Genomic DNA, 18,345 nt, shown 5'->3' on the forward strand with positions numbered 1-18,345 from the left:
ACTTCAGTCGAGGACAAGGAAATAATTGATTGTTTCTTGCTATTCCAACATACAATTCTAGATCCTATACTAAATGCATATATAATGGTGGATTTTCCATTATCTGGATTTCTTGTCTAATCATAATTTAAATAACTTCGTGTGATCAAAGTTTTACTATAGAACCTCCAAACCTCAATGTCTAAACAATAATGCATTTTCCCAAGATCCTTCATTTCAATTTCCAAAGATAATTGCATTTTGATCTCATAAATAAATTTTGTAGCACTTCATGCTATGATTAAGTAATCAACATATGATGAAATTAAAGCGAAATTCCCATTTCTATCTTTCTTTATGTAATAATTTGGATCACTCTTACTTTTGATGAAACCTTACTAGAAGAAGAAAGTGCCAATCTTAACATATGAGGATATGGGAGACTATTTGAGACTATATAACACATTCCTTAACTTGTATATAAGATGTTCTTGTCCCTACTTTACAAAACCTTATGGTTGAACAAGACACATCTTATTTTAATTCACCATTAAAATGTGTTGACTTAACATCCAATGTAATTTCCAATTGTGCTTAGTAGTTAATGCAATCATTATTATAATGGTATTCATTTTAGCTATAGGTGAAAATGCATCCTCATAATCTATTCATTCTTTATGCGAATAACCTTTTGCAACCAATCTAGCTTTAGACTTGTCTATACTACCATCAACATTGAATTTAGATTTAAACAACCATTTTGAACTTATATGAATTTTATTTTTAAGCAATTATGTAAGTTTGCAAGTTTCTTTTTTGCTTAAGCAAGAGTCGATCCTTCTATTTCATTAAATCAAAAATAAAATTACAGCATATACAAAAACCATGATCCCATCATGGACTCAGGAAAACCAAGGGCGTACTGCCATAGATATGACCCTTCCCTTTACAACATACAATGCTAATCTCTCAAATGATACCTTAGGTTGAACTTTATAATTCATTAACCTAATGTAAAACTTTGCCGACCCCCCACGTCTCTGTCACGAAAAGCCTGATAACACCAGTGGCCCCACAAAACAGCATGTTCAAATCTTTCCGTCGTTTCAAACTGTGAAATCGAACGGCTCGGCGAAATATCACACAGCCAAGATGTCCGAAGCATAATGCGCGATGGAGGGTGGTATTCTTTACCACTCCCTTGCCACGTGTTGGGAGCCTAATGGAATCGCTCCCAAAATTCCATTACCACTTATCGATCCAAAGCCGTGTGATCAACTGGTAACCACTTTGTGCCTGGTTTACTGATCTGTGAGAGGATTGAAGGGGAATAGCCCCCACCAGAAAATTCTAACCGCCCTTTCCACGCAAGCACACCTCGGAACTTGCACCAGAGACTGTCGCTGACTATGAAATGAACTCTGTGGTGCAGTCCGAAAGAAAAGGGGGACTGGTCAACTTACACCAGGGTGTTATATGACCGCTCTGTGCTTGCCCTTCTTCCAGGTGCCAACCAGAGTACTGAGATCGAACTTGCTTAGAAATCTTCATTCCGTGCCTTTCACTTTGGCCCAATATCTAAAAATCTCTCTATCCTCTGTCTCTTGTTCATTGCAGAGAGCTTTTACTTTGCCCTGAGGCATCTCCTACCACTTCATCTCAAATCTGCATTCTGAATTAATTACTCCTTGGTTGGCCAGAGTATCTGCTAGTTTGTTGGCTTTTCATCGAACATGGCTGAAACTAACAGTTCGTAGACTCAAGAGATGTTTTTGAATTCTTTGGTACACTTGTATTAGTCTCCAATGTTTTGAGACCTTCTCCGGCGCTGTTTTTGAGATCTCTGAGTCTGCTTCTATAATGACATTTGAGCTATGATTTAGTTTCAGCAGTTCGAGACATTGTTCTAAAGCCATTAATTCAGCCATATTGTTGGTGGCTTTACCTAAATGGCAGTGGAATATAAAGATTATGTTTCCTTCTTCATCTCTTAACACCCCTCCATACCCAGCTATTCCAGGGTTGCATTTTGAAGCACCATCAATATTGCATTTCAGATAACCTTTCGGTGGAGGATGCCAGAACTCCTTTTCCGTTTCCAAATTTCTTTCTTTTCTACTGAGTCCATTGGGAATGATCTCTTGCATTCTCAGTTGCCTGAGAGTTCTCATCTCATTTTCTGTGGGAGGGTTCTTGGGATAATTGCGAACAGTGGTGCTAACTGTCTCCTTAATCTGCTTCAAGATCAGATCCAACAGGCGAAGAGGAATAGTTTTTTCATCCTTGAAAATTATTTTATTCCTTTCTTTCCAAACATTCCAGATAATGAAGCTTGGCGTAAAGGCCCAGGCCAAATTAAGGAGCTCATTCTCTAAAAAGTTTCTTCTCCACTTGTTTAGGGTATTAGTGATACTTCCTTTATCTCTGTCTGTCTGTTGAAAAATGGTGGCAAAAGAATCCCACAACCAGGTGGTATAGGTGCAACTGTTGAGAATATGCTCCATTGTCTCCTCTTGAGCTTCACATAGCTGACATCTAGAAGGCCCAATAACACCTATTTTCCTAATATTGTCCCAAGTTAAGATTTTCTTGTGATGAACTAACCACATGAAAAGCTTGATCTTCATCCACCCTTGGTGGCTCCAAAGTTGTTGCCAGGATTTCGCCGAATCACAGGAATCTAGGTTCAGGATAATTCTTTTTGCTTCCTTAAGATTAAAGGTGCCTTCTTTATTGAGGCCCCATCTTAACTGATCCTGCCCCTCTGTTACCAAGATTTTCCTTTGTTTTAGCATGCTCATGATTGCCTCTGCTTTTATTTTTATGGAGCTGTCATCTCTGCAGTCTATGCTTCTCCAGTTTCTCCACTTTCCGGAGTTATGAGGAAGATTCCAGAAATCTTTAACTTTGATTAATCCTTGGGAGTCTGTTTCCTGCTTGAGGCTCATAAAGTCCTCTCTTAACAATGTTGGTTCTTGTTGCCATTTGTCTTCCCAGAAGAGAGCGAGATCTCCTGCTCTGATTTCCCAGAAACTGTTGTTTTGTACTAGGCTTCTGTTTTCCCAGGCTTTATTCCATATGTAAGAGCCCTTTATGTTTCCAAACATTCTTATAAGATCATTTGTTTGCCACGAACTTGCATATTTTTCTTTCCAGGTCTTAGCCCATTGAGCTTCTGGTTCTTTAACCCATCTCCACCAGAGCTTGGCTCCTAAAACTTTACTCAGAATTTCCTGATCATCTAAGCCTAGACCCCCGTGACTCTTGGGTTTACAGATTTTATCCCAAGAAACAAGGGCCCATTTCTTCCTTGTTTCCTCCTTGCCCCAAAGGAAGTCTCTCTGGATATTCCTGAATTGTTGTAAGACACCTTTGGGAGCTGGGAGGGCTGATAAAAAGAAAACAGGGATTGATTGTAGAACGACCTTTGTCAGAATCAACCTACCAGCCAGGTTCAACGATCTGATAGTCCATTTTTTGACTTTGTCTTGCATCTTGTTGAACACCGGTTCCCAAATACTTTTGTGCAAGGGTCTAGCTGTAAGGGGAATTCCAAAATAGTTTGAAGGGAGGGAATCCCTTTGAAAGCCCAAAATTCTGGAGATATTTCTCTGAATTGCAATGTTAGTATTTAAGAAAAATATTTTTGATTTGGAGAGATTAACTTCCATACCTGTAGCCAAGGCAAAGTCATTTAGGATTTGTTTGTACGTTGAAGCTTCTTTGACTGTGGGAATTCCTTGCAGCATGGTATCATCCACAAATTGTTGGTGAGTCATTGTCTGACCGTTCTCCGTTAGTTGAAGGCCCTTAATCTTTCCCAAGGCTTTGGCCTGTTTAATGGACCTGCCTAGTCCTTCCATCATGAGGATAAAGAGAAAGGGAGAGAGTGGGTCACCCTGCCTGAGGCCTCTAGAAGGAGTGAAGATCTCAGAGGGTGAGCCATTCACCAAAATAGAAAAGCTGGAAGAAGTTACCAGAGCCATAACCCATCTGACCCAGTTGTGATCGAACCCAAAAGCAGTAAGGACCTTCTTGATATAGATCCAGTTCACCTTGTCATATGCTTTGGAAATATCTAATTGCATGATCATACTAGCCTGCCTCTTGTTGGTTAGCGTGTGAACTACCTCGTGGGCTTGAATAATGTTATTTACTATTTGTCCGCCTTCCACATAACCAGATTGTTCCCTTGAAATTAAAGAAGGAAGAAGAGGTTTGAGTCTGCTAGCCAAAACCTTGGATATAATCTTGTATACCACATTGCATAAAGCAATGGGTCTGTACTTATCAACAGTCAGGGCTGAATCCTGTTTGGGGATTAGGGAGATGAAAGAGGTGTTGAGGGCTTTCAAAATAGTCTTGTTTCTTCTGGAGTCCTCCACAACATTCAGAATGTCCTACTTGACAATGTTCCAGTAGGCCTTAAAAAAGTCTACATTGAAACCATTTGGTCCTGGAGCTTTTCCATTCTGCATGTCTTTAATAACCTCACTGACTTCCTCTTCGGTTACTGGTTTATTTAGGTTAAAATTGTCCTCTCTTGACACCAGCTTCGGGATATTTTTTGTAATTTATTTGATGCATTGCTCTCTGTCTGGATTGTTTTCCTTAGTGATGCCTCTGAAATGCTGTACCAACACAGCTTCGATATTCTTATGAGAGGTATGAAGCTCCTCATTGTCATTCAATATCGAAGAGATTCTATTGTAAGCTCTATTGGCCATGGTGGATCTATGAAAAAATTTAGTACTACGTTCACCTTCTTTGAGCCATTGAATTCAAGACTTTTGTCTCCAAAAGATTTCCTCTTGTTTGCATAATTTTTCCCATTCTTGATGGTGTTTATCAGCTTGCTCACTTTTGACTTTATCAAAACCATCTGTGATCAGTGCTTGATTGAGTTCTTGTAGTTTGGTTTCCACTGATTTTTTGTCCACAAAAATGTTACCAAAATCCTTCTTGTTCCATTCTTTGAGTCTGAGTTTCATATGCTTAAGTCTTTTATGTAGGAGGAACATTTTAGTGCCCTGGATCTGCAAATCTTCAGCCCACCATTTTTCAATGTTGCTGATGAAATCTGGGTGGGAGAGGCAGATGTTCTCAAACCTGAAGGGTCTATTCCTGGGAGAATCAATCCCCTTGATTTCTAATTGAATCGGCTAGTGATCAAAGCCTTCAAAGGGGAGAACTCTAGTTGTTATTTCTCTATTTACGAGCATAACCTCCTCCAAGATAAAAAAATCCGTCTAACTTGGAGGCGACCAGAGCCTCACCTCCTCTTTTGTTGTTCCAAGTAAAAAGGCCATTATGCGTTTCTGAGTCAACCAGTTTCATATCTTCTATGAAGGTTTGGAACGCTTCGGAGTCTTTACTTAGCAATCTAGTACCTCCTTTTTTTTCCGAAAGAGATTTAATCATGTTAAAATCTCCTCCCAAGACCCAAGGTATTTCTTCATGTCTGCTTCTAAGATCTACCATGGAGTTTAAGAATCCGAGTTTCTCATCTATTCTTTGAGGACCATAAACATTTGTGACCAGGAAAGTATCCACAACTCCCACTGGTTGAATAATTAAAGATAAATAATTTCTTGATGCCTCTGCATCTATTATGCTAACTTTTTGGGGGTTCCATAGAGTGATGATGCCTCCCACTATGTTCTCTGCTTTGACTTCAAGAAACTCAAATCTGTTAATCCATTTGCTATGGATTTGTTTTAATTTTTGAATGGAGCATTTTGTTTCTTGAATGAAGATTATATCTGGCGTTGCTAGTTTCATTATGTTACTTAGCATTCTTTGTTTTCTTTTACTATCTAGACCTCTGATATTCCAAGATATGAACTTCATAATTAAATATTTGTAAATGAGTAACTGGTTAGGTCATTCATCTTACCCGAATCTATCATTAGCTTTCCACACTCCACCAAGAGCTCATTTTGATTTTTCTTGCCCCTCTTCTTTCCTGGATTTCTAGTTGCTAATCCTGGAGTTGATTTCATAGTTTTCACACCTTTGTGCTCCTGCTTGTGAACATTCTTACCTTTATCCAACCCTCTCTCCTGAGTTTTCCATAAAAACAACTGTTGTATTCTGTTGCATTCTTCTTGAGGTAGTGAATCTATTCCTCCCTTGGTTCCCTGCATCAAGAATCCTTCCAGATCCAGGTTTTCCTTATCTAGAATTTCCTGTAATTCATGATCTTCTAAATCTATTTCACTTTGGGTCCTTTCCTGGTCCATCTCCATTTCTGTTTCACTCATCAACGTCTCATTTTGATAACCAATATCTTGAGATTGTTTGTTGTTTTCTTCTTTCTCTTTTTCATTAGGACCTTCCTCCTGAGATTGATTTTCCTTTGTGTTTTCTTCATTCTCTTCCAGTACTTGAAACTTGTTCTGACTGACCTTCTGCCCCTCGTTATGTTGTAGCTTTATCCCCTTTTTTCCTCCCTTTCCTCTACTTGCAACTTTCTGAAATCTTTCTGTGTCCTTCATTGTATTAAGTTTCCCCTTTGTTGTCTGCTTTACTGAGAGGGCAGTCTCTGAACAAATGTCCATGCTCATGGCATCTACAACATCTGAATGGGATATGCTCGTAGTCCACTGTCTGCACCCACTCCTCATCAAAAACTTCCAAAATAACTTCATCTGGAAGAGCTCCTGATAGATCCATTTCCACACATATCCTTGCAAAGGAGGTATATTTCCCTCTTCTTGTGGCTTTAGAAACTTTGACAAAACACCCTAGTTTATTTCCAATGGCAGCTAGTGATTCAATTTGCCAATAATCAAGAGGTAGAGAATAGAGCCTTACCCAAACTGGAACCGAAGTGAAAGTCTCTCACTCTGGGACAAAGTTCATCATCCAAGGCCTCATATAGAGACCGGCTGCTGCATAAAAGTAGGGTCCTCCTTCGAATATTCTGTCTTTATCTTCGATGTTTGAGAACACCACTGTGAAGAATCCCTTTGACCCAAGATGTAGGTCAATGCTTCCTTTGGGTTTCCAGTGATACTTGATCCACGTCTGTAAAGATTTTTCAGTGGGCCATAGTCCCATGAATTTATAGATAATGGCGTAGGTCCCCATGTGTTCCCTATGCGCCTGCAGAGCAGGATCATTTAATATTACTCTAGGAGTGATTTCTGCTTTTGGTTTGCAAGGTCCCTTTTGTTTTTTGTCTCTTGAACCCTAATTTTTGTCTTCTTCCTCCTTGTCCTTTGTGCTACTGTTTTCCTTGGTCTTGGTCCCATCTGTCTCCTTTTCATTATCCCTGTTTCTTTCATCTGCAAAACCTTTGTTGTTCATCACCGGTGTTTTACCTTTGCTAGTTACAGCGTCCTTGTAGGAGGGAGTCGAGCTCCCTCCTCTGCCGCCCTCCATTAGAAACGATCTTTGCAACTTTCTATAACCCTAGCTGCTCGCTTCCACCGTTTTTCACCCGTGCCTCAACTACAAGCAGAAAATTTTATTGGACATGTAAGTTCGCAAGTTTCATTTATCATTGTGGAATCATATTCCTCTTTCATAGCATTCATCCATTCCTTATGATTCTTTGCTTGTTCAAAATTCATGGCTCTTCAACACTCATAACTTAAGTCATTGAAGCATAATCTTTATACCTAGTAGGTGTTTGGATTTTCCTTGTTGATCTTTGCAATGCCTCATAGCTTTGTGGAGTTGCTTCACTCTTTCTTGGTGTAGTTTGGTTGCTTGTAGCTTCAATGCTAGTTTGATCTTCAACATCATCTTGTTGATCTACAATTTATTTTGCTTTCACACTTTCAATGCCTTCTTTAGGAAGTTTCCATACATCTTGATCATTTTATTTTTCAACCTCACTTGAATACTCATGAAATATAACATCTCTACTTTCAAAAACTTTATGAGTGATGTGATCATACATTTTGTAAGCTTTATGGTTAGCACAATAACCAGTGAAGATACATTTGATAGCATTTGCATCAATTTTCCTCTTATCTACCTTTGGAATGTGAGAAAATGATTTACTCCCAAAAATTCTCAAATGATTTACAATTGGATCATAACCATAGAATGATTCATAATGAGATTTATGCTCTAAAAAATTGGTTGGACTTCTATATTTTAGATATACAATTGTACTTATTACTTCAACCCAAAAGCCATTAGGAATTTTCTTATCTTTAATCATGCTTTGAGCACATTCAACCAATATTTATTTTTTCTCTTAGCCACACCATTTTGTTGAGGAGTGTGTGAAACTGTGCATTGTTTTTGAATCCCATTCCTTGCAATATTTGATGAAATCTTCTAATGCGTATTCTCCTTCTTGATATCATATAATGATCTTGATGTGTTTTCTTATCTACTTTTTAACCATGATTTTAGGCTCTTTGAAATAGTCAAACACACCATGTTTCTTTCTTATGAAATAAGCCCATGTTAATATTGTTCTTTCATTGATGTAGATAAGAAAATAAGAAGCTCTTTTAAATGATTTAGTTTGCTTTGACCCACACACATCAACATGCACTAATTCAAGAATTTCCCATTTCCTTTTATCTATACTTATAGGAAACTCATTCCTATGTTGTTTTCCAAGTTCATAATCATCACATTTAGTATGTTCATTCTAAAAAATTGGGGAAACCTTCCACTATCTCTTCCTTTTGAAGTAAAACTAGATCTTTAAAATTTAGATGACCCTACCTTTGGTGCCATAGTTATTATGTAGATAGGGTTGTTGATGAAAACATTTGATGATCCTTAACAATGACATTAAGTTGTAGAACCCCCCCAACTTTGATTCCTTTTTCTGTAACTCTGTAGTGATTTTTGTATGTCCTTCACAAGACAACTTGACTTCACAAAATCAAATTTTAAGCTTTGATCTATAATTGTTGAAATTGAAATTGAATTTTTCTTAATCCCTAGCACATACATTATATCCTTAATTTGTTTCACATGACCACTTGGAAAAGTCACACTTACATCACCATAACCTTTTATTTTATGGCATCAATCATCATCTAGTTAGACTTTAGCACCACTATTTTTCTCGTGATAAGCTTCAAACTAGTCTTTATGACATGTCATATGAATAGAAGCACCCGAATATATAACCATGTATTATAGTCATCTATTTTTGTTGATAAAGTTACATTTTAGAGTAACTTGAGATTTTTGAGATCATCACTTATTATTGCTTCATAATCAACACAATTGCTTACATGTCTCCTATATTTGGGCTCATGATACTTCTTTTTCCTACAACCCTTAACATAATGTCCAAACTTACCACAATAGTAGCATGAATCATTCTTCTTTACACTTGTATTTGTCCTTGGTGACGCTCTACCTTGATGTAGTTTTACATTAGATTTGCCTCCAACATTCCTTCCCCATGGCTTTTCTTTCTATGAATTTTTGGTTTTGGCCATCATCACCAAATTTGAACTTTGAAACCTGATGTTATGGTTCTTCATTTGTTCCTCTTCTTGCTATAGGATACCTGTCAAATCATCAAATGAAGTTGTTTTCTCTCTTGCTACAAGATTGGTGATAAATATCCAATATTCATCTGACATACCATTTAACATAATAATAACCAAATCAGTGTTTGATATCTTCTCACTAATATCACCCCATTTATCCTTCAATTCTTTAATTCTAGAGAGAAAATTACTAATATTTTAGTTTTCTTTCATTTTGTTGATAGAAGCTTGCTTTTTATAAATTATAACTAATTGATTTGACAATCTCATACAAACCTTTAAGTACCTCTCATATTTCATGGGACATTTTTCATTCCCTTATATGGGGAATAATTTATCTTTTATGGACATTCTTAAGAGAACCTCTACCTTGGTTTCTCTTCTCTCCCAATCGCAAATTGACTAAGGATTGCACCCTTCCATTAAGGTTTGAAGCTTAAATTTGCAATTTATATAATTATCCCAATTTAATTTATATTCAATTTATTTAGATAGAAATTCATTAGAGAAATTGACATCATTGGGAAGCACAATATAAAATACTAGCATTTTTCAGGACCAATCAACCAATCAACCAATCAACCAATCATTCTATTTGAAAAATGATTGAATTATATTCAATAGCTCCCTTCCACAATTTATGTGGAGAGATCAAGATTTGAATGACGGTTTCTATGTTTTGAATGACAACTTCCTTCCATAATTTATGAGGAGGGATCAAAATTTGAATATAAACTCCCTTCCACAATCTATGCTTTGAATGACTACTTCCTTCCACAATTACATAATTCACACAAATAATTACATAGAGAATTACAAGATTCAAGGAAAAATCATATGTATTTAGAAGTAGCCTTCCCTAAGCTTTGATACTAAAATAGAGAACTGCATAAATTCTATACTAAATGATATGCTCATTAAGTATTCAACATATCATTTATACTAAAATAGAGAACTTCATAAATTCTATACTAAATGATATACTCATAAAGTGTTTAACATATCATTTATAAATATTAAATTGAAGTGTTATTCCAATTAATCACCTAAACTAAACCCAATAGCCTATCCTAAAATATTTGTTAACAAGAGAAAAATAGAACATATTTTCATTAAAAAAATCATATTTACATCACATCTGAAAAGCATATATCTACCACCTGGATACAGGTGACAACCAAGCCATTTATAATGATTAGATTGATGGGCAGCGAGAGGACAAGCCACATGGCCGTCTGCGTTCCCTCCCATGCCAGCCTGAAACGAATTCATGACGACTTGCAAGTTTCATTAAATGGATATTCTGGCCGAGATTTACCCATCATGCGCACAACAATGGATTCAACTCGCCATAATGCTGCTCTTCCCCCCTGCTCCATAGCATATGTCCACCTCAGGCTGCTGAACCCTGTTCTCGCACTGTTACCGGGAGCCGTTGCTGGTTGTTAAGTTGTGTAGACCTTGGTAATGGGCATCACTTCTCCCAAACCAGACTCTGCAATTTGACATCAGCCCAACCTTCCCTTGCTCATTCTCTGCTCAATCCTTTAGCCAACTCCCCCACTGATAGCTCGGCTTTGCATTCTGCCATGGCACGCATTCGTCACCGAATGCGTAGCAGAAGAGGGGGATGTCGTGGTGGTAGTGTCTGCCCTCCTGCGATGCCTAGCCCTGACTCCGCCTCCCCCTCTCCTTCCCCTGACATTCCCAACCCTTATGGCTCCTTCTCAGGTAGGTATCCTGATACCCGCAGTGGCCGTGGACGCGCACAGCTTCAAGGTGCTAGCCGAAGAGATGCTGCTGTCCATACAACCAATTTTCCTCTCCCCCCTCACCCTGCTTCCCACTCGACACAATTTCGCTTTCGCAGCACCCTGAACAGACTTGTCATTACAGCCATTGTCACCATCGTTTGCTCTGAGGAAAACGATCAACAGGATGCTCCGTCGGGAAACACTGGGATGCAACAACGGGATGCTCTCAGGCTCAGGAGTGATCGAGACTCAGGCAAGCAATCGATGGATGAGGAGATGGTCACCCTGCATGGCAAGGCACTGGGTGGCAGTCAGCATGTTGCGGAAGGAAAATCTGGAGACACGCAAACACCTGGTGGTACAGTGGTCGACACGTCAAGGCCGCATGCAGCTGCTGGCAGCTCTGGTGGTGCTCAATCGGCTCGTGGGCCTCAAACCGGCGTGTCGGAGGAGGAAGATGAATGGTATCAGTATGCGTGCCTCATCGAAGAGGTGCCCGCCCCAGACGACCTCAAGTGATGACACGTGGTAGCCACATGTCACCCTTATGCCAGCTGGGTGTCTCTTCTGCTGACTGGTTCTTTTCTAAAATGATTGTTCTGATTAAAATTTCCTAGGTTTTTTTTGCCATGTTTTGATATTTTCTGTTTCAAGACTGATAACCCATATGTGGGTTCTTTTTTGCCTTCATGGACTGGTTTCCCCATCGATGGGGCAGTCAAGTTATTTTTGATAGATGATGTTCAGTACTACTGAGGCCTGTGCCTCATTGTAATCATATTTTGTTTCATATTAATAAAATAGATTTACCTGGAAAAAAAAGATAAGCATATATCTACCCTCTACAAAATATTCACATTGAAATCATACATACCACTTGAGACCAATTTCAGCCTCCGTGAGCTAATCCATTTCAAAAATATATATAATAAAACCAATTTAATTTAAATTGTGAAATTTAACAAAACCAATTAATAGAACAAAATTGGATTGAGTTTGCCAATGTGATTTAATTGATGAATAAAGTTCATCGAACTTGCATGGAACGAACAGCCTTGATGATAGCAAATTGAAAACAGTTGGGCCAAATAGATAGGGACTTCTAAATTTATTGGTTAGATAATAATTATAATCGAATGAATGCAAAACTGATTAAAACTTGGCCTTCACATTTGTGGATGAAGCAGACTGGTTTTTAGAGGAACGCAGAGTGTTATAGTTTCATGCTAATCCACGCATTGTGTGCTTGTGCAATAGAATTTGTATTTGTTATGGTTATGTTCATCTAACGAGGTCGAGGATCAGAAGTGAAAATCTTTCTCTTAAGAAATTCACGACACGATTTTCTTTGATGACTCAAAGTTCACATCAGTGTTCATGGAAATGGTAATCTGTGTTCGTTAACTCTGGAAATGACCCTGGAAAAGCAGAATATCAGTTCATTCAGAGAGGAGATGTGGTCTGAAATTCGTTCGTTGAAGTGGAATTGGTCTGCAGTGATTATTTAGGAATGTGGGTCTCCCTGCATTCAATTAGAGGTAGCTTCGAGCTTTGAGGTTCTGCAGAAGCTAAAACAATGATGATGTCTTTTCCATGTGTACCTTCATCAGGGCTGTCTACTACACCTGCCTTTCCCATAAGTTCAAAGCTGTGTGATTATCATTACCAGAAACTGTCTCGCTGTATTGTTGGAAATGCGTCAACTGGGGTTCTCATGTTACAGCCACGAATTCGCTCTGAATCCTCTTCCTTTCCAGTTGCGAATTCCTCATCAATGGCTCCGGATTTCGAGCAAGTTCCCATGGAAAATGATAGCACAAAGGCCAACGATTGGAAATCCAAGGGTACCCCTCAATTGCAGCGCTGGTCGAGGGTTCGGAATATCCGCTCTGGTAGGCGGTTGGACCGCCCAGTCCAAGACAAGGTAGAAACATCATCTTCAATGTCCACTACTACAACCACTAATAATAATTTCACCAGTAATGGCGTGCCCTCTATTCCTAATAGAATTGATGACTATGAAGGGAGCGACGACGAAGACGAAAGATACTCGCCCTCTGGAAAGGCGATTTACATGGTCTCTGATGGCACTGGATGGACAGCAGAGCACTCTGTCCATGCTGCATTGGGTCAATTTGAGACCTGTTTAGTCGACAAAGGCTGTGGTGTAAATACCCATTTATTCTCGGGGGTTAGTATTCAATTTCTTTCTTTCTTCTTTGGTCTGTTGTCTGTGCTTTCTTTTGCAAGTTCAGCGACAAATGCATGGGAGTTTTAGGGATTCTTGCAGTTGTTTATGTTACTGTTAGCGCCTGGTCACATGATGGGAAATGCTGGAAATTACTAAAAGTGAGTTTATTTGATTTGACCTGGTAGAAGGAGAGAAATCTAACCCCGTGAGATCGCATAATGGGAAATTCTGCAAATTACTAAGCCTTTATTTATTTGATTTGACCTGGTAGCAGGAGATAAAACTTACCCATGTGAGGTTGCATGATGGGAAATTCTGCAAATCACTAAGTCTTTATTTAATTGATTTGACCTGGTAGGAGAGAAATGTGACATTATTCCTTTGGTTCTCTGTGAATAAATGTATGTGCATAAGCAGATTGATGAGGTTGATCGTCTTATGGAGATCATCAGACAAGCAGCGAAGGAGGGAGCGCTTCTACTATACACATTGGCAGATCCGAACATGGCAGGGGCGGCAAAGAATGCTTGCCAGTTGTGGGGAGTGCCTTATACTGATATTCTTGGGCCGACCACTGAAGCCATTGCAGCCCACCTAGGAGTTGCACCCTCAGGAGTTCCTCGAGGTAGTCCAGCCCGAAGCACACCCCTCTCAAAACGTTATTTCAAAAGAATTGAGGCAATAGAATTCACAATTAAACAGGACGACGGAGCCCTGCCTCACAATCTTCATAAATCAGACTTGGTATTAGTTGGTGTCTCACGTACAAGCAAGACTCCACTTTCAATTTACTTATCTCAAAAGGGGTACAAGGTTGCAAATGTGCCACTTGTTCTTGGAGTTGGTCCTCCAAAAGAATTGTTTGAAATTGATCAAGACAAAATCTATGGTCTGATCATCAGTCCTGCCATTTTGCAATCAATACGGTTGGTGAGGGCCAAAACTCTGGGTTTACACTATTCCAAGAGCAACTACTCAGAAATGGATCATATTCGTCGGGAACTAGATTATGGCAACAAGCTCTTTGCCCAGAATCCACGATGGCCTGTTATTGGTAAGTTTCAGACTTCCATGGTGATTATGCCACCGGTTTTTCTTTTACCTTTTTCTTTGAGCAGACTTATTTCCTGCCTTTTTTGTAATTATTTACAGTGGTTGAATGTTTTGAATTTCAATTATCTTTTAGCTATTCAAGTTTTAACTTGACCTCTGGAGTCTGTTGTAAAGCTTTAATTCCATCACTTGCTCAAAAATACACCTATTTAGTTTATTGAGATGTATTATTATGTGATTGCAGATGTTACTGGAAAAGCTATCGAAGAAACCGCTGCAGTTATTGTACGCATTTATCATGAGAGGAGAGAAAAGTATGCAATGCCTCGAATCTCAAAACGATATTAGATGTGCTTATCTTATAAGCAGTCTATATTTTTTTTCTGCATAATCGATTCTCTTGATATCTTGAAAGTAGTCCTCGGATCCTAACGCATAACATAGTGGCCCCTAAAAGTAAATGGCATAAAATCTTCCATCTTCATAACGGCGATACCATGCATGGGCAAGACTGATTTTTACAAATCCCATATCGTCTCTGATGCACCATAAGGAGATACTTGTAGTATGTAATATTATAAAACTGTTGAGTCATGAATGCAAACAACTTAACCAAGAAGCTGCCATTATATTCGTGTCAAGAGAAGAGTCAAGGATCTATATTCTCTTGCAATCCCAAGTTCCACAAATCTATCCTCATTTAATGATATTGTATTAATGCATAAGTGAGGTCAGAGGGAAATTAATGGCGGGAATTAATCTCGGTTTGAGGTTGTAAGAACTAAGAACTATGATCTGAATTATGGATTATGATGATGCTTTACGGGGCATATGAATTGGTAGGATCGGTGTTGAGCACGGTTATAAGGCTTCCTAACAAAACGGAGCTTGGGAGGAGGACCACAGCTTGCAGACCTCATTTATAGTTTGCCTGCAGAGTATGCTTAAAACCTAGAAAGCACTGTTAGGCTTGTAGATTCACATAGAGTAGGATGCATTTTGTACATGGGAGGGAAGGTTTATATTCACATCTTTCCTTTGTCTTCTTTCTTCCAGCATCAGCACAACGTTTGATAGGGGTTGATACTGGTTAATTTGTTTATCAAATTGAAAAGTACAATGCTTTGAACCCAAACTGTTTATTGAAATGATTGTAACAGGCAATAATATTTGCCATGGCCTAAGCTACACCCTTGGATACTTCAACTTTGATTTGCAGGGTAACTGTAATTAGAGTATTGTTAGGAGTTTTATTGTCTAACCTGTCCTATAGTGTAACCATAGTTAGGTTAAGTGCCATTTGTTAGGGTCCTAACTTCTCTAACCCCTATGTGGGTAGAATAATATATTGTTATGTAAAGAAGACCATCATTAATAACTAAGGCTTGTAGTAATGTGAACACAACTATTGTAAAAGGACTTACTAGAAGGTTTCACCTATTAGAAAGTTCCTTCTCTAGAATGTTATTAGTGGATAGGAATTAGTATATGAGGAGATTGAACCACTGTAAAAGATGTCCTGGAGAATTATTGTAATTGAGGTTGGCCCCTCGAAGAGACTAGTGAACATGTGCTTTTAATAATAAACACATCCTATTTAGGCTCATGTTAGCATTGTGCTTACTATTCTGATTAATTTCTGCAAAATATCTGAATGTTATTTGCATTTTTGCTCTGGGTATCTCTATTGGGTATATGACAAGTGGTATAAGAGCACTTTCCTTGACCATTTTTAAAGCTTTTTATTTTCTATTTTCTATTTTATTATAATTATTATTTTTTAGGCTAGAGATGTGTTCCGGCATCTATTAAGAGTCATAATTATCTATTGTTAAACGGGTAAAACTACAGTTATGGAAGAATACATGCAAGAACTACACATGGTTTCACTTGGTTGGAAACCTATGTAACCCCTTCTGGCACACCTTCTAGTAGTAACACATTAGACAAGACGTCTACACGAAATTTACTTCCACATACCCTCGAGTATATTGGGAGTCTTGTAGATATCTTGAGATTGGCTCTAGATCAGCTGCTCAAACGCTTGACTACTATGGTGGCACCAAGAACAACACTAGGGAAGACATCCTTGCATACCATGGTAATTCGGTAGTACAACTAAGGGTATGGTTGATCCTCCATAGTTAGATCCTTGAGATATTGGGCAGAGTATTAATGTTGGAACTTGTTGGTAAATTAGAGAGATATAACATAGGGAAAACCCTTGGCCTTTGGACCCTTTAAGCCCTAATCCTTGTTGCTTCAGTTCTTGGAAACCTTCTTCATTGCATACATGCTGTGAAATTCGTACACATTTGTTAATAGTCGAAATTTAGGCATTTTGTCTGCACAATATTACTCAGCTTGGAGTATAACTTTGCAGGAGTAAATAAAGAGGACAAAGTGGACCCAACATGACCCTTATTTGGGACATATCTCAAAAAGCTCCTTGCATTGTGTTGATCGTAGTGGTACCGCTCTTTCATAAGCCATTTTTTTGGTGGACCTGCCCGCCTATCTTCTCTGCTCCTTAATGCCATGCTAATCACTTACCTACAACTTTCTAGTAAGTCTTTTTGTGTGGACCCACTCACCCCCTTCCACTACTTAACAATTACTAGCACTGCCCTCCCATCACACTTTTGCTTGTGCCCACTCTCCAAATGGAAACCCACAACCAGGACTATAGCAGCTGCATTACCTCCCTAGAAAAGCTATATACATAGTTGAACAAACACTTGCAAGTGGCCAAATATGATACTGAGCAAAACTTTAAATCATTTAATTCCCAACGGGCTAGCATGAATACCCAACTCGCTAGACTTCACCACCTCAATAACTTGTTGCCTGTGTTGGAGGCCTTTCTTGATAAGTGAATGGCCTTGACCATCTGGAGCAACCTTTACACCAAGAGGTTGTCAATTCATCTTTGCTCAATTATTTGCTTGAGGTTCTCACTTCTTTGCTCAAGACTCATGCCTTTGTAAAGTGGATGTCGATAAATTTGATGGCTCTGATGCCATTGGCTGTGTCATTGGAAAGGAATACTATTTCTTATTGCATGGCATCACATATGATTTAATGAAATTTCATATTAGTGTCCTCCATTTAGATCCCAAATGTTGGAAATGGTGGCACTGACGAAAGACTTCCCCTCACGGTTATATTGCTTGGGCCCAATTTGTTGTCAATCTTTATTATTTGTAAATTATCGCGGGTATTCCACTAAACAATTCATCACAAGAGATTTGCTAAAATAAACTGAAATCTATGTTATGAATGTTTTTTTTTTTTTTATTTATTTTATTTATTTTTCTTTTTTCTGAATCAGGCTATTTCTATTATGATACAAAAAGTCAAAAAGTTACATCAGTGTTACAACAAGGCCATGGCCCTGTAAATCCTGCCGAGAGATTGACAGTTTGCCCAAATTTATACATACCCAAAGTTGAACATATTCAAAAATTGGATGCTGTACATGGACATGCTGAGACAAACGAACATATCGACACTGAACACTACTTAAACATGGACTAACAGACATATGGATCCATATTGCCGACACATAGATTTTAAAATCCAGACTAAAGCCAAACACATACAGAAAACAAGATTCGAAGACAGAGTAATGTTCCCACTTCCAGGCTACCGAGAGCGAACTGGTTGATTGGATTAATCATCGTCCGTGGTGTAGGGCTCTTCCTCCACCCTGCACCCAAATTGCCGGGAGTCATCCGAGTCAGAGAGAGGGACCATCGAGCAAGTAGGGACCCCCTGAGCAGGCTCGCTTGGACCCGCAAGGCCTGCTTGAGTAGCCGGGGTGGAACTTTCCATAGCAGGGCGTTGTAGATCAATTGTGGGCATTGTCCCTTGAGCTGGTGGTGGGTTT

General features: G+C 38.8%; 1 protein-coding gene across 1 annotated transcript; it reads left to right on the top strand.

The window, feature by feature from the left end:
• Positions 1–12,347: 12,347 nt before the first annotated feature.
• On the top strand, positions 12,348–15,019 carry LOC149251529 (pyruvate, phosphate dikinase regulatory protein, chloroplastic-like). The gene is made up of 3 exons (XM_089459487.1): positions 12,348–13,403; positions 13,821–14,457; positions 14,701–15,019. Exons 1-3 carry the CDS (start codon positions 12,789–12,791, stop codon positions 14,802–14,804), a joined length of 1,356 nt encoding a protein of 451 aa, XP_089315613.1. The 5' UTR covers positions 12,348–12,788; the 3' UTR covers positions 14,805–15,019.
• The last annotated feature ends 3,326 nt before the right edge of the window (positions 15,020–18,345 follow it).

The sequence above is a fragment of the Pinus tabuliformis genome, chromosome 7, assembly GCF_031772625.1.
Source record: "Pinus tabuliformis cultivar Carrire ecotype Pingquan chromosome 7, CPIR1, whole genome shotgun sequence".
NCBI lineage: Eukaryota > Viridiplantae > Streptophyta > Pinopsida > Pinales > Pinaceae > Pinus > Pinus tabuliformis.

What these genes read in the sequence shown, in the direction of transcription:
- LOC149251529 (XM_089459487.1), top strand. Translation starts at nt 12,789, where the DNA reads ATGATGATGTCTTTTCCATGTGTACCTTCATCAGGGCTGTCTACTACA. An exon ending in ATACCCATTTATTCTCGGGG is followed by an intron (nt 13,404 to 13,820) that starts GTTAGTATTCAA and finishes GTGCATAAGCAG; the next exon opens with ATTGATGAGGTTGATCGTCT. An exon ending in TCCACGATGGCCTGTTATTG is followed by an intron (nt 14,458 to 14,700) that starts GTAAGTTTCAGA and finishes ATGTGATTGCAG; the next exon opens with ATGTTACTGGAAAAGCTATC.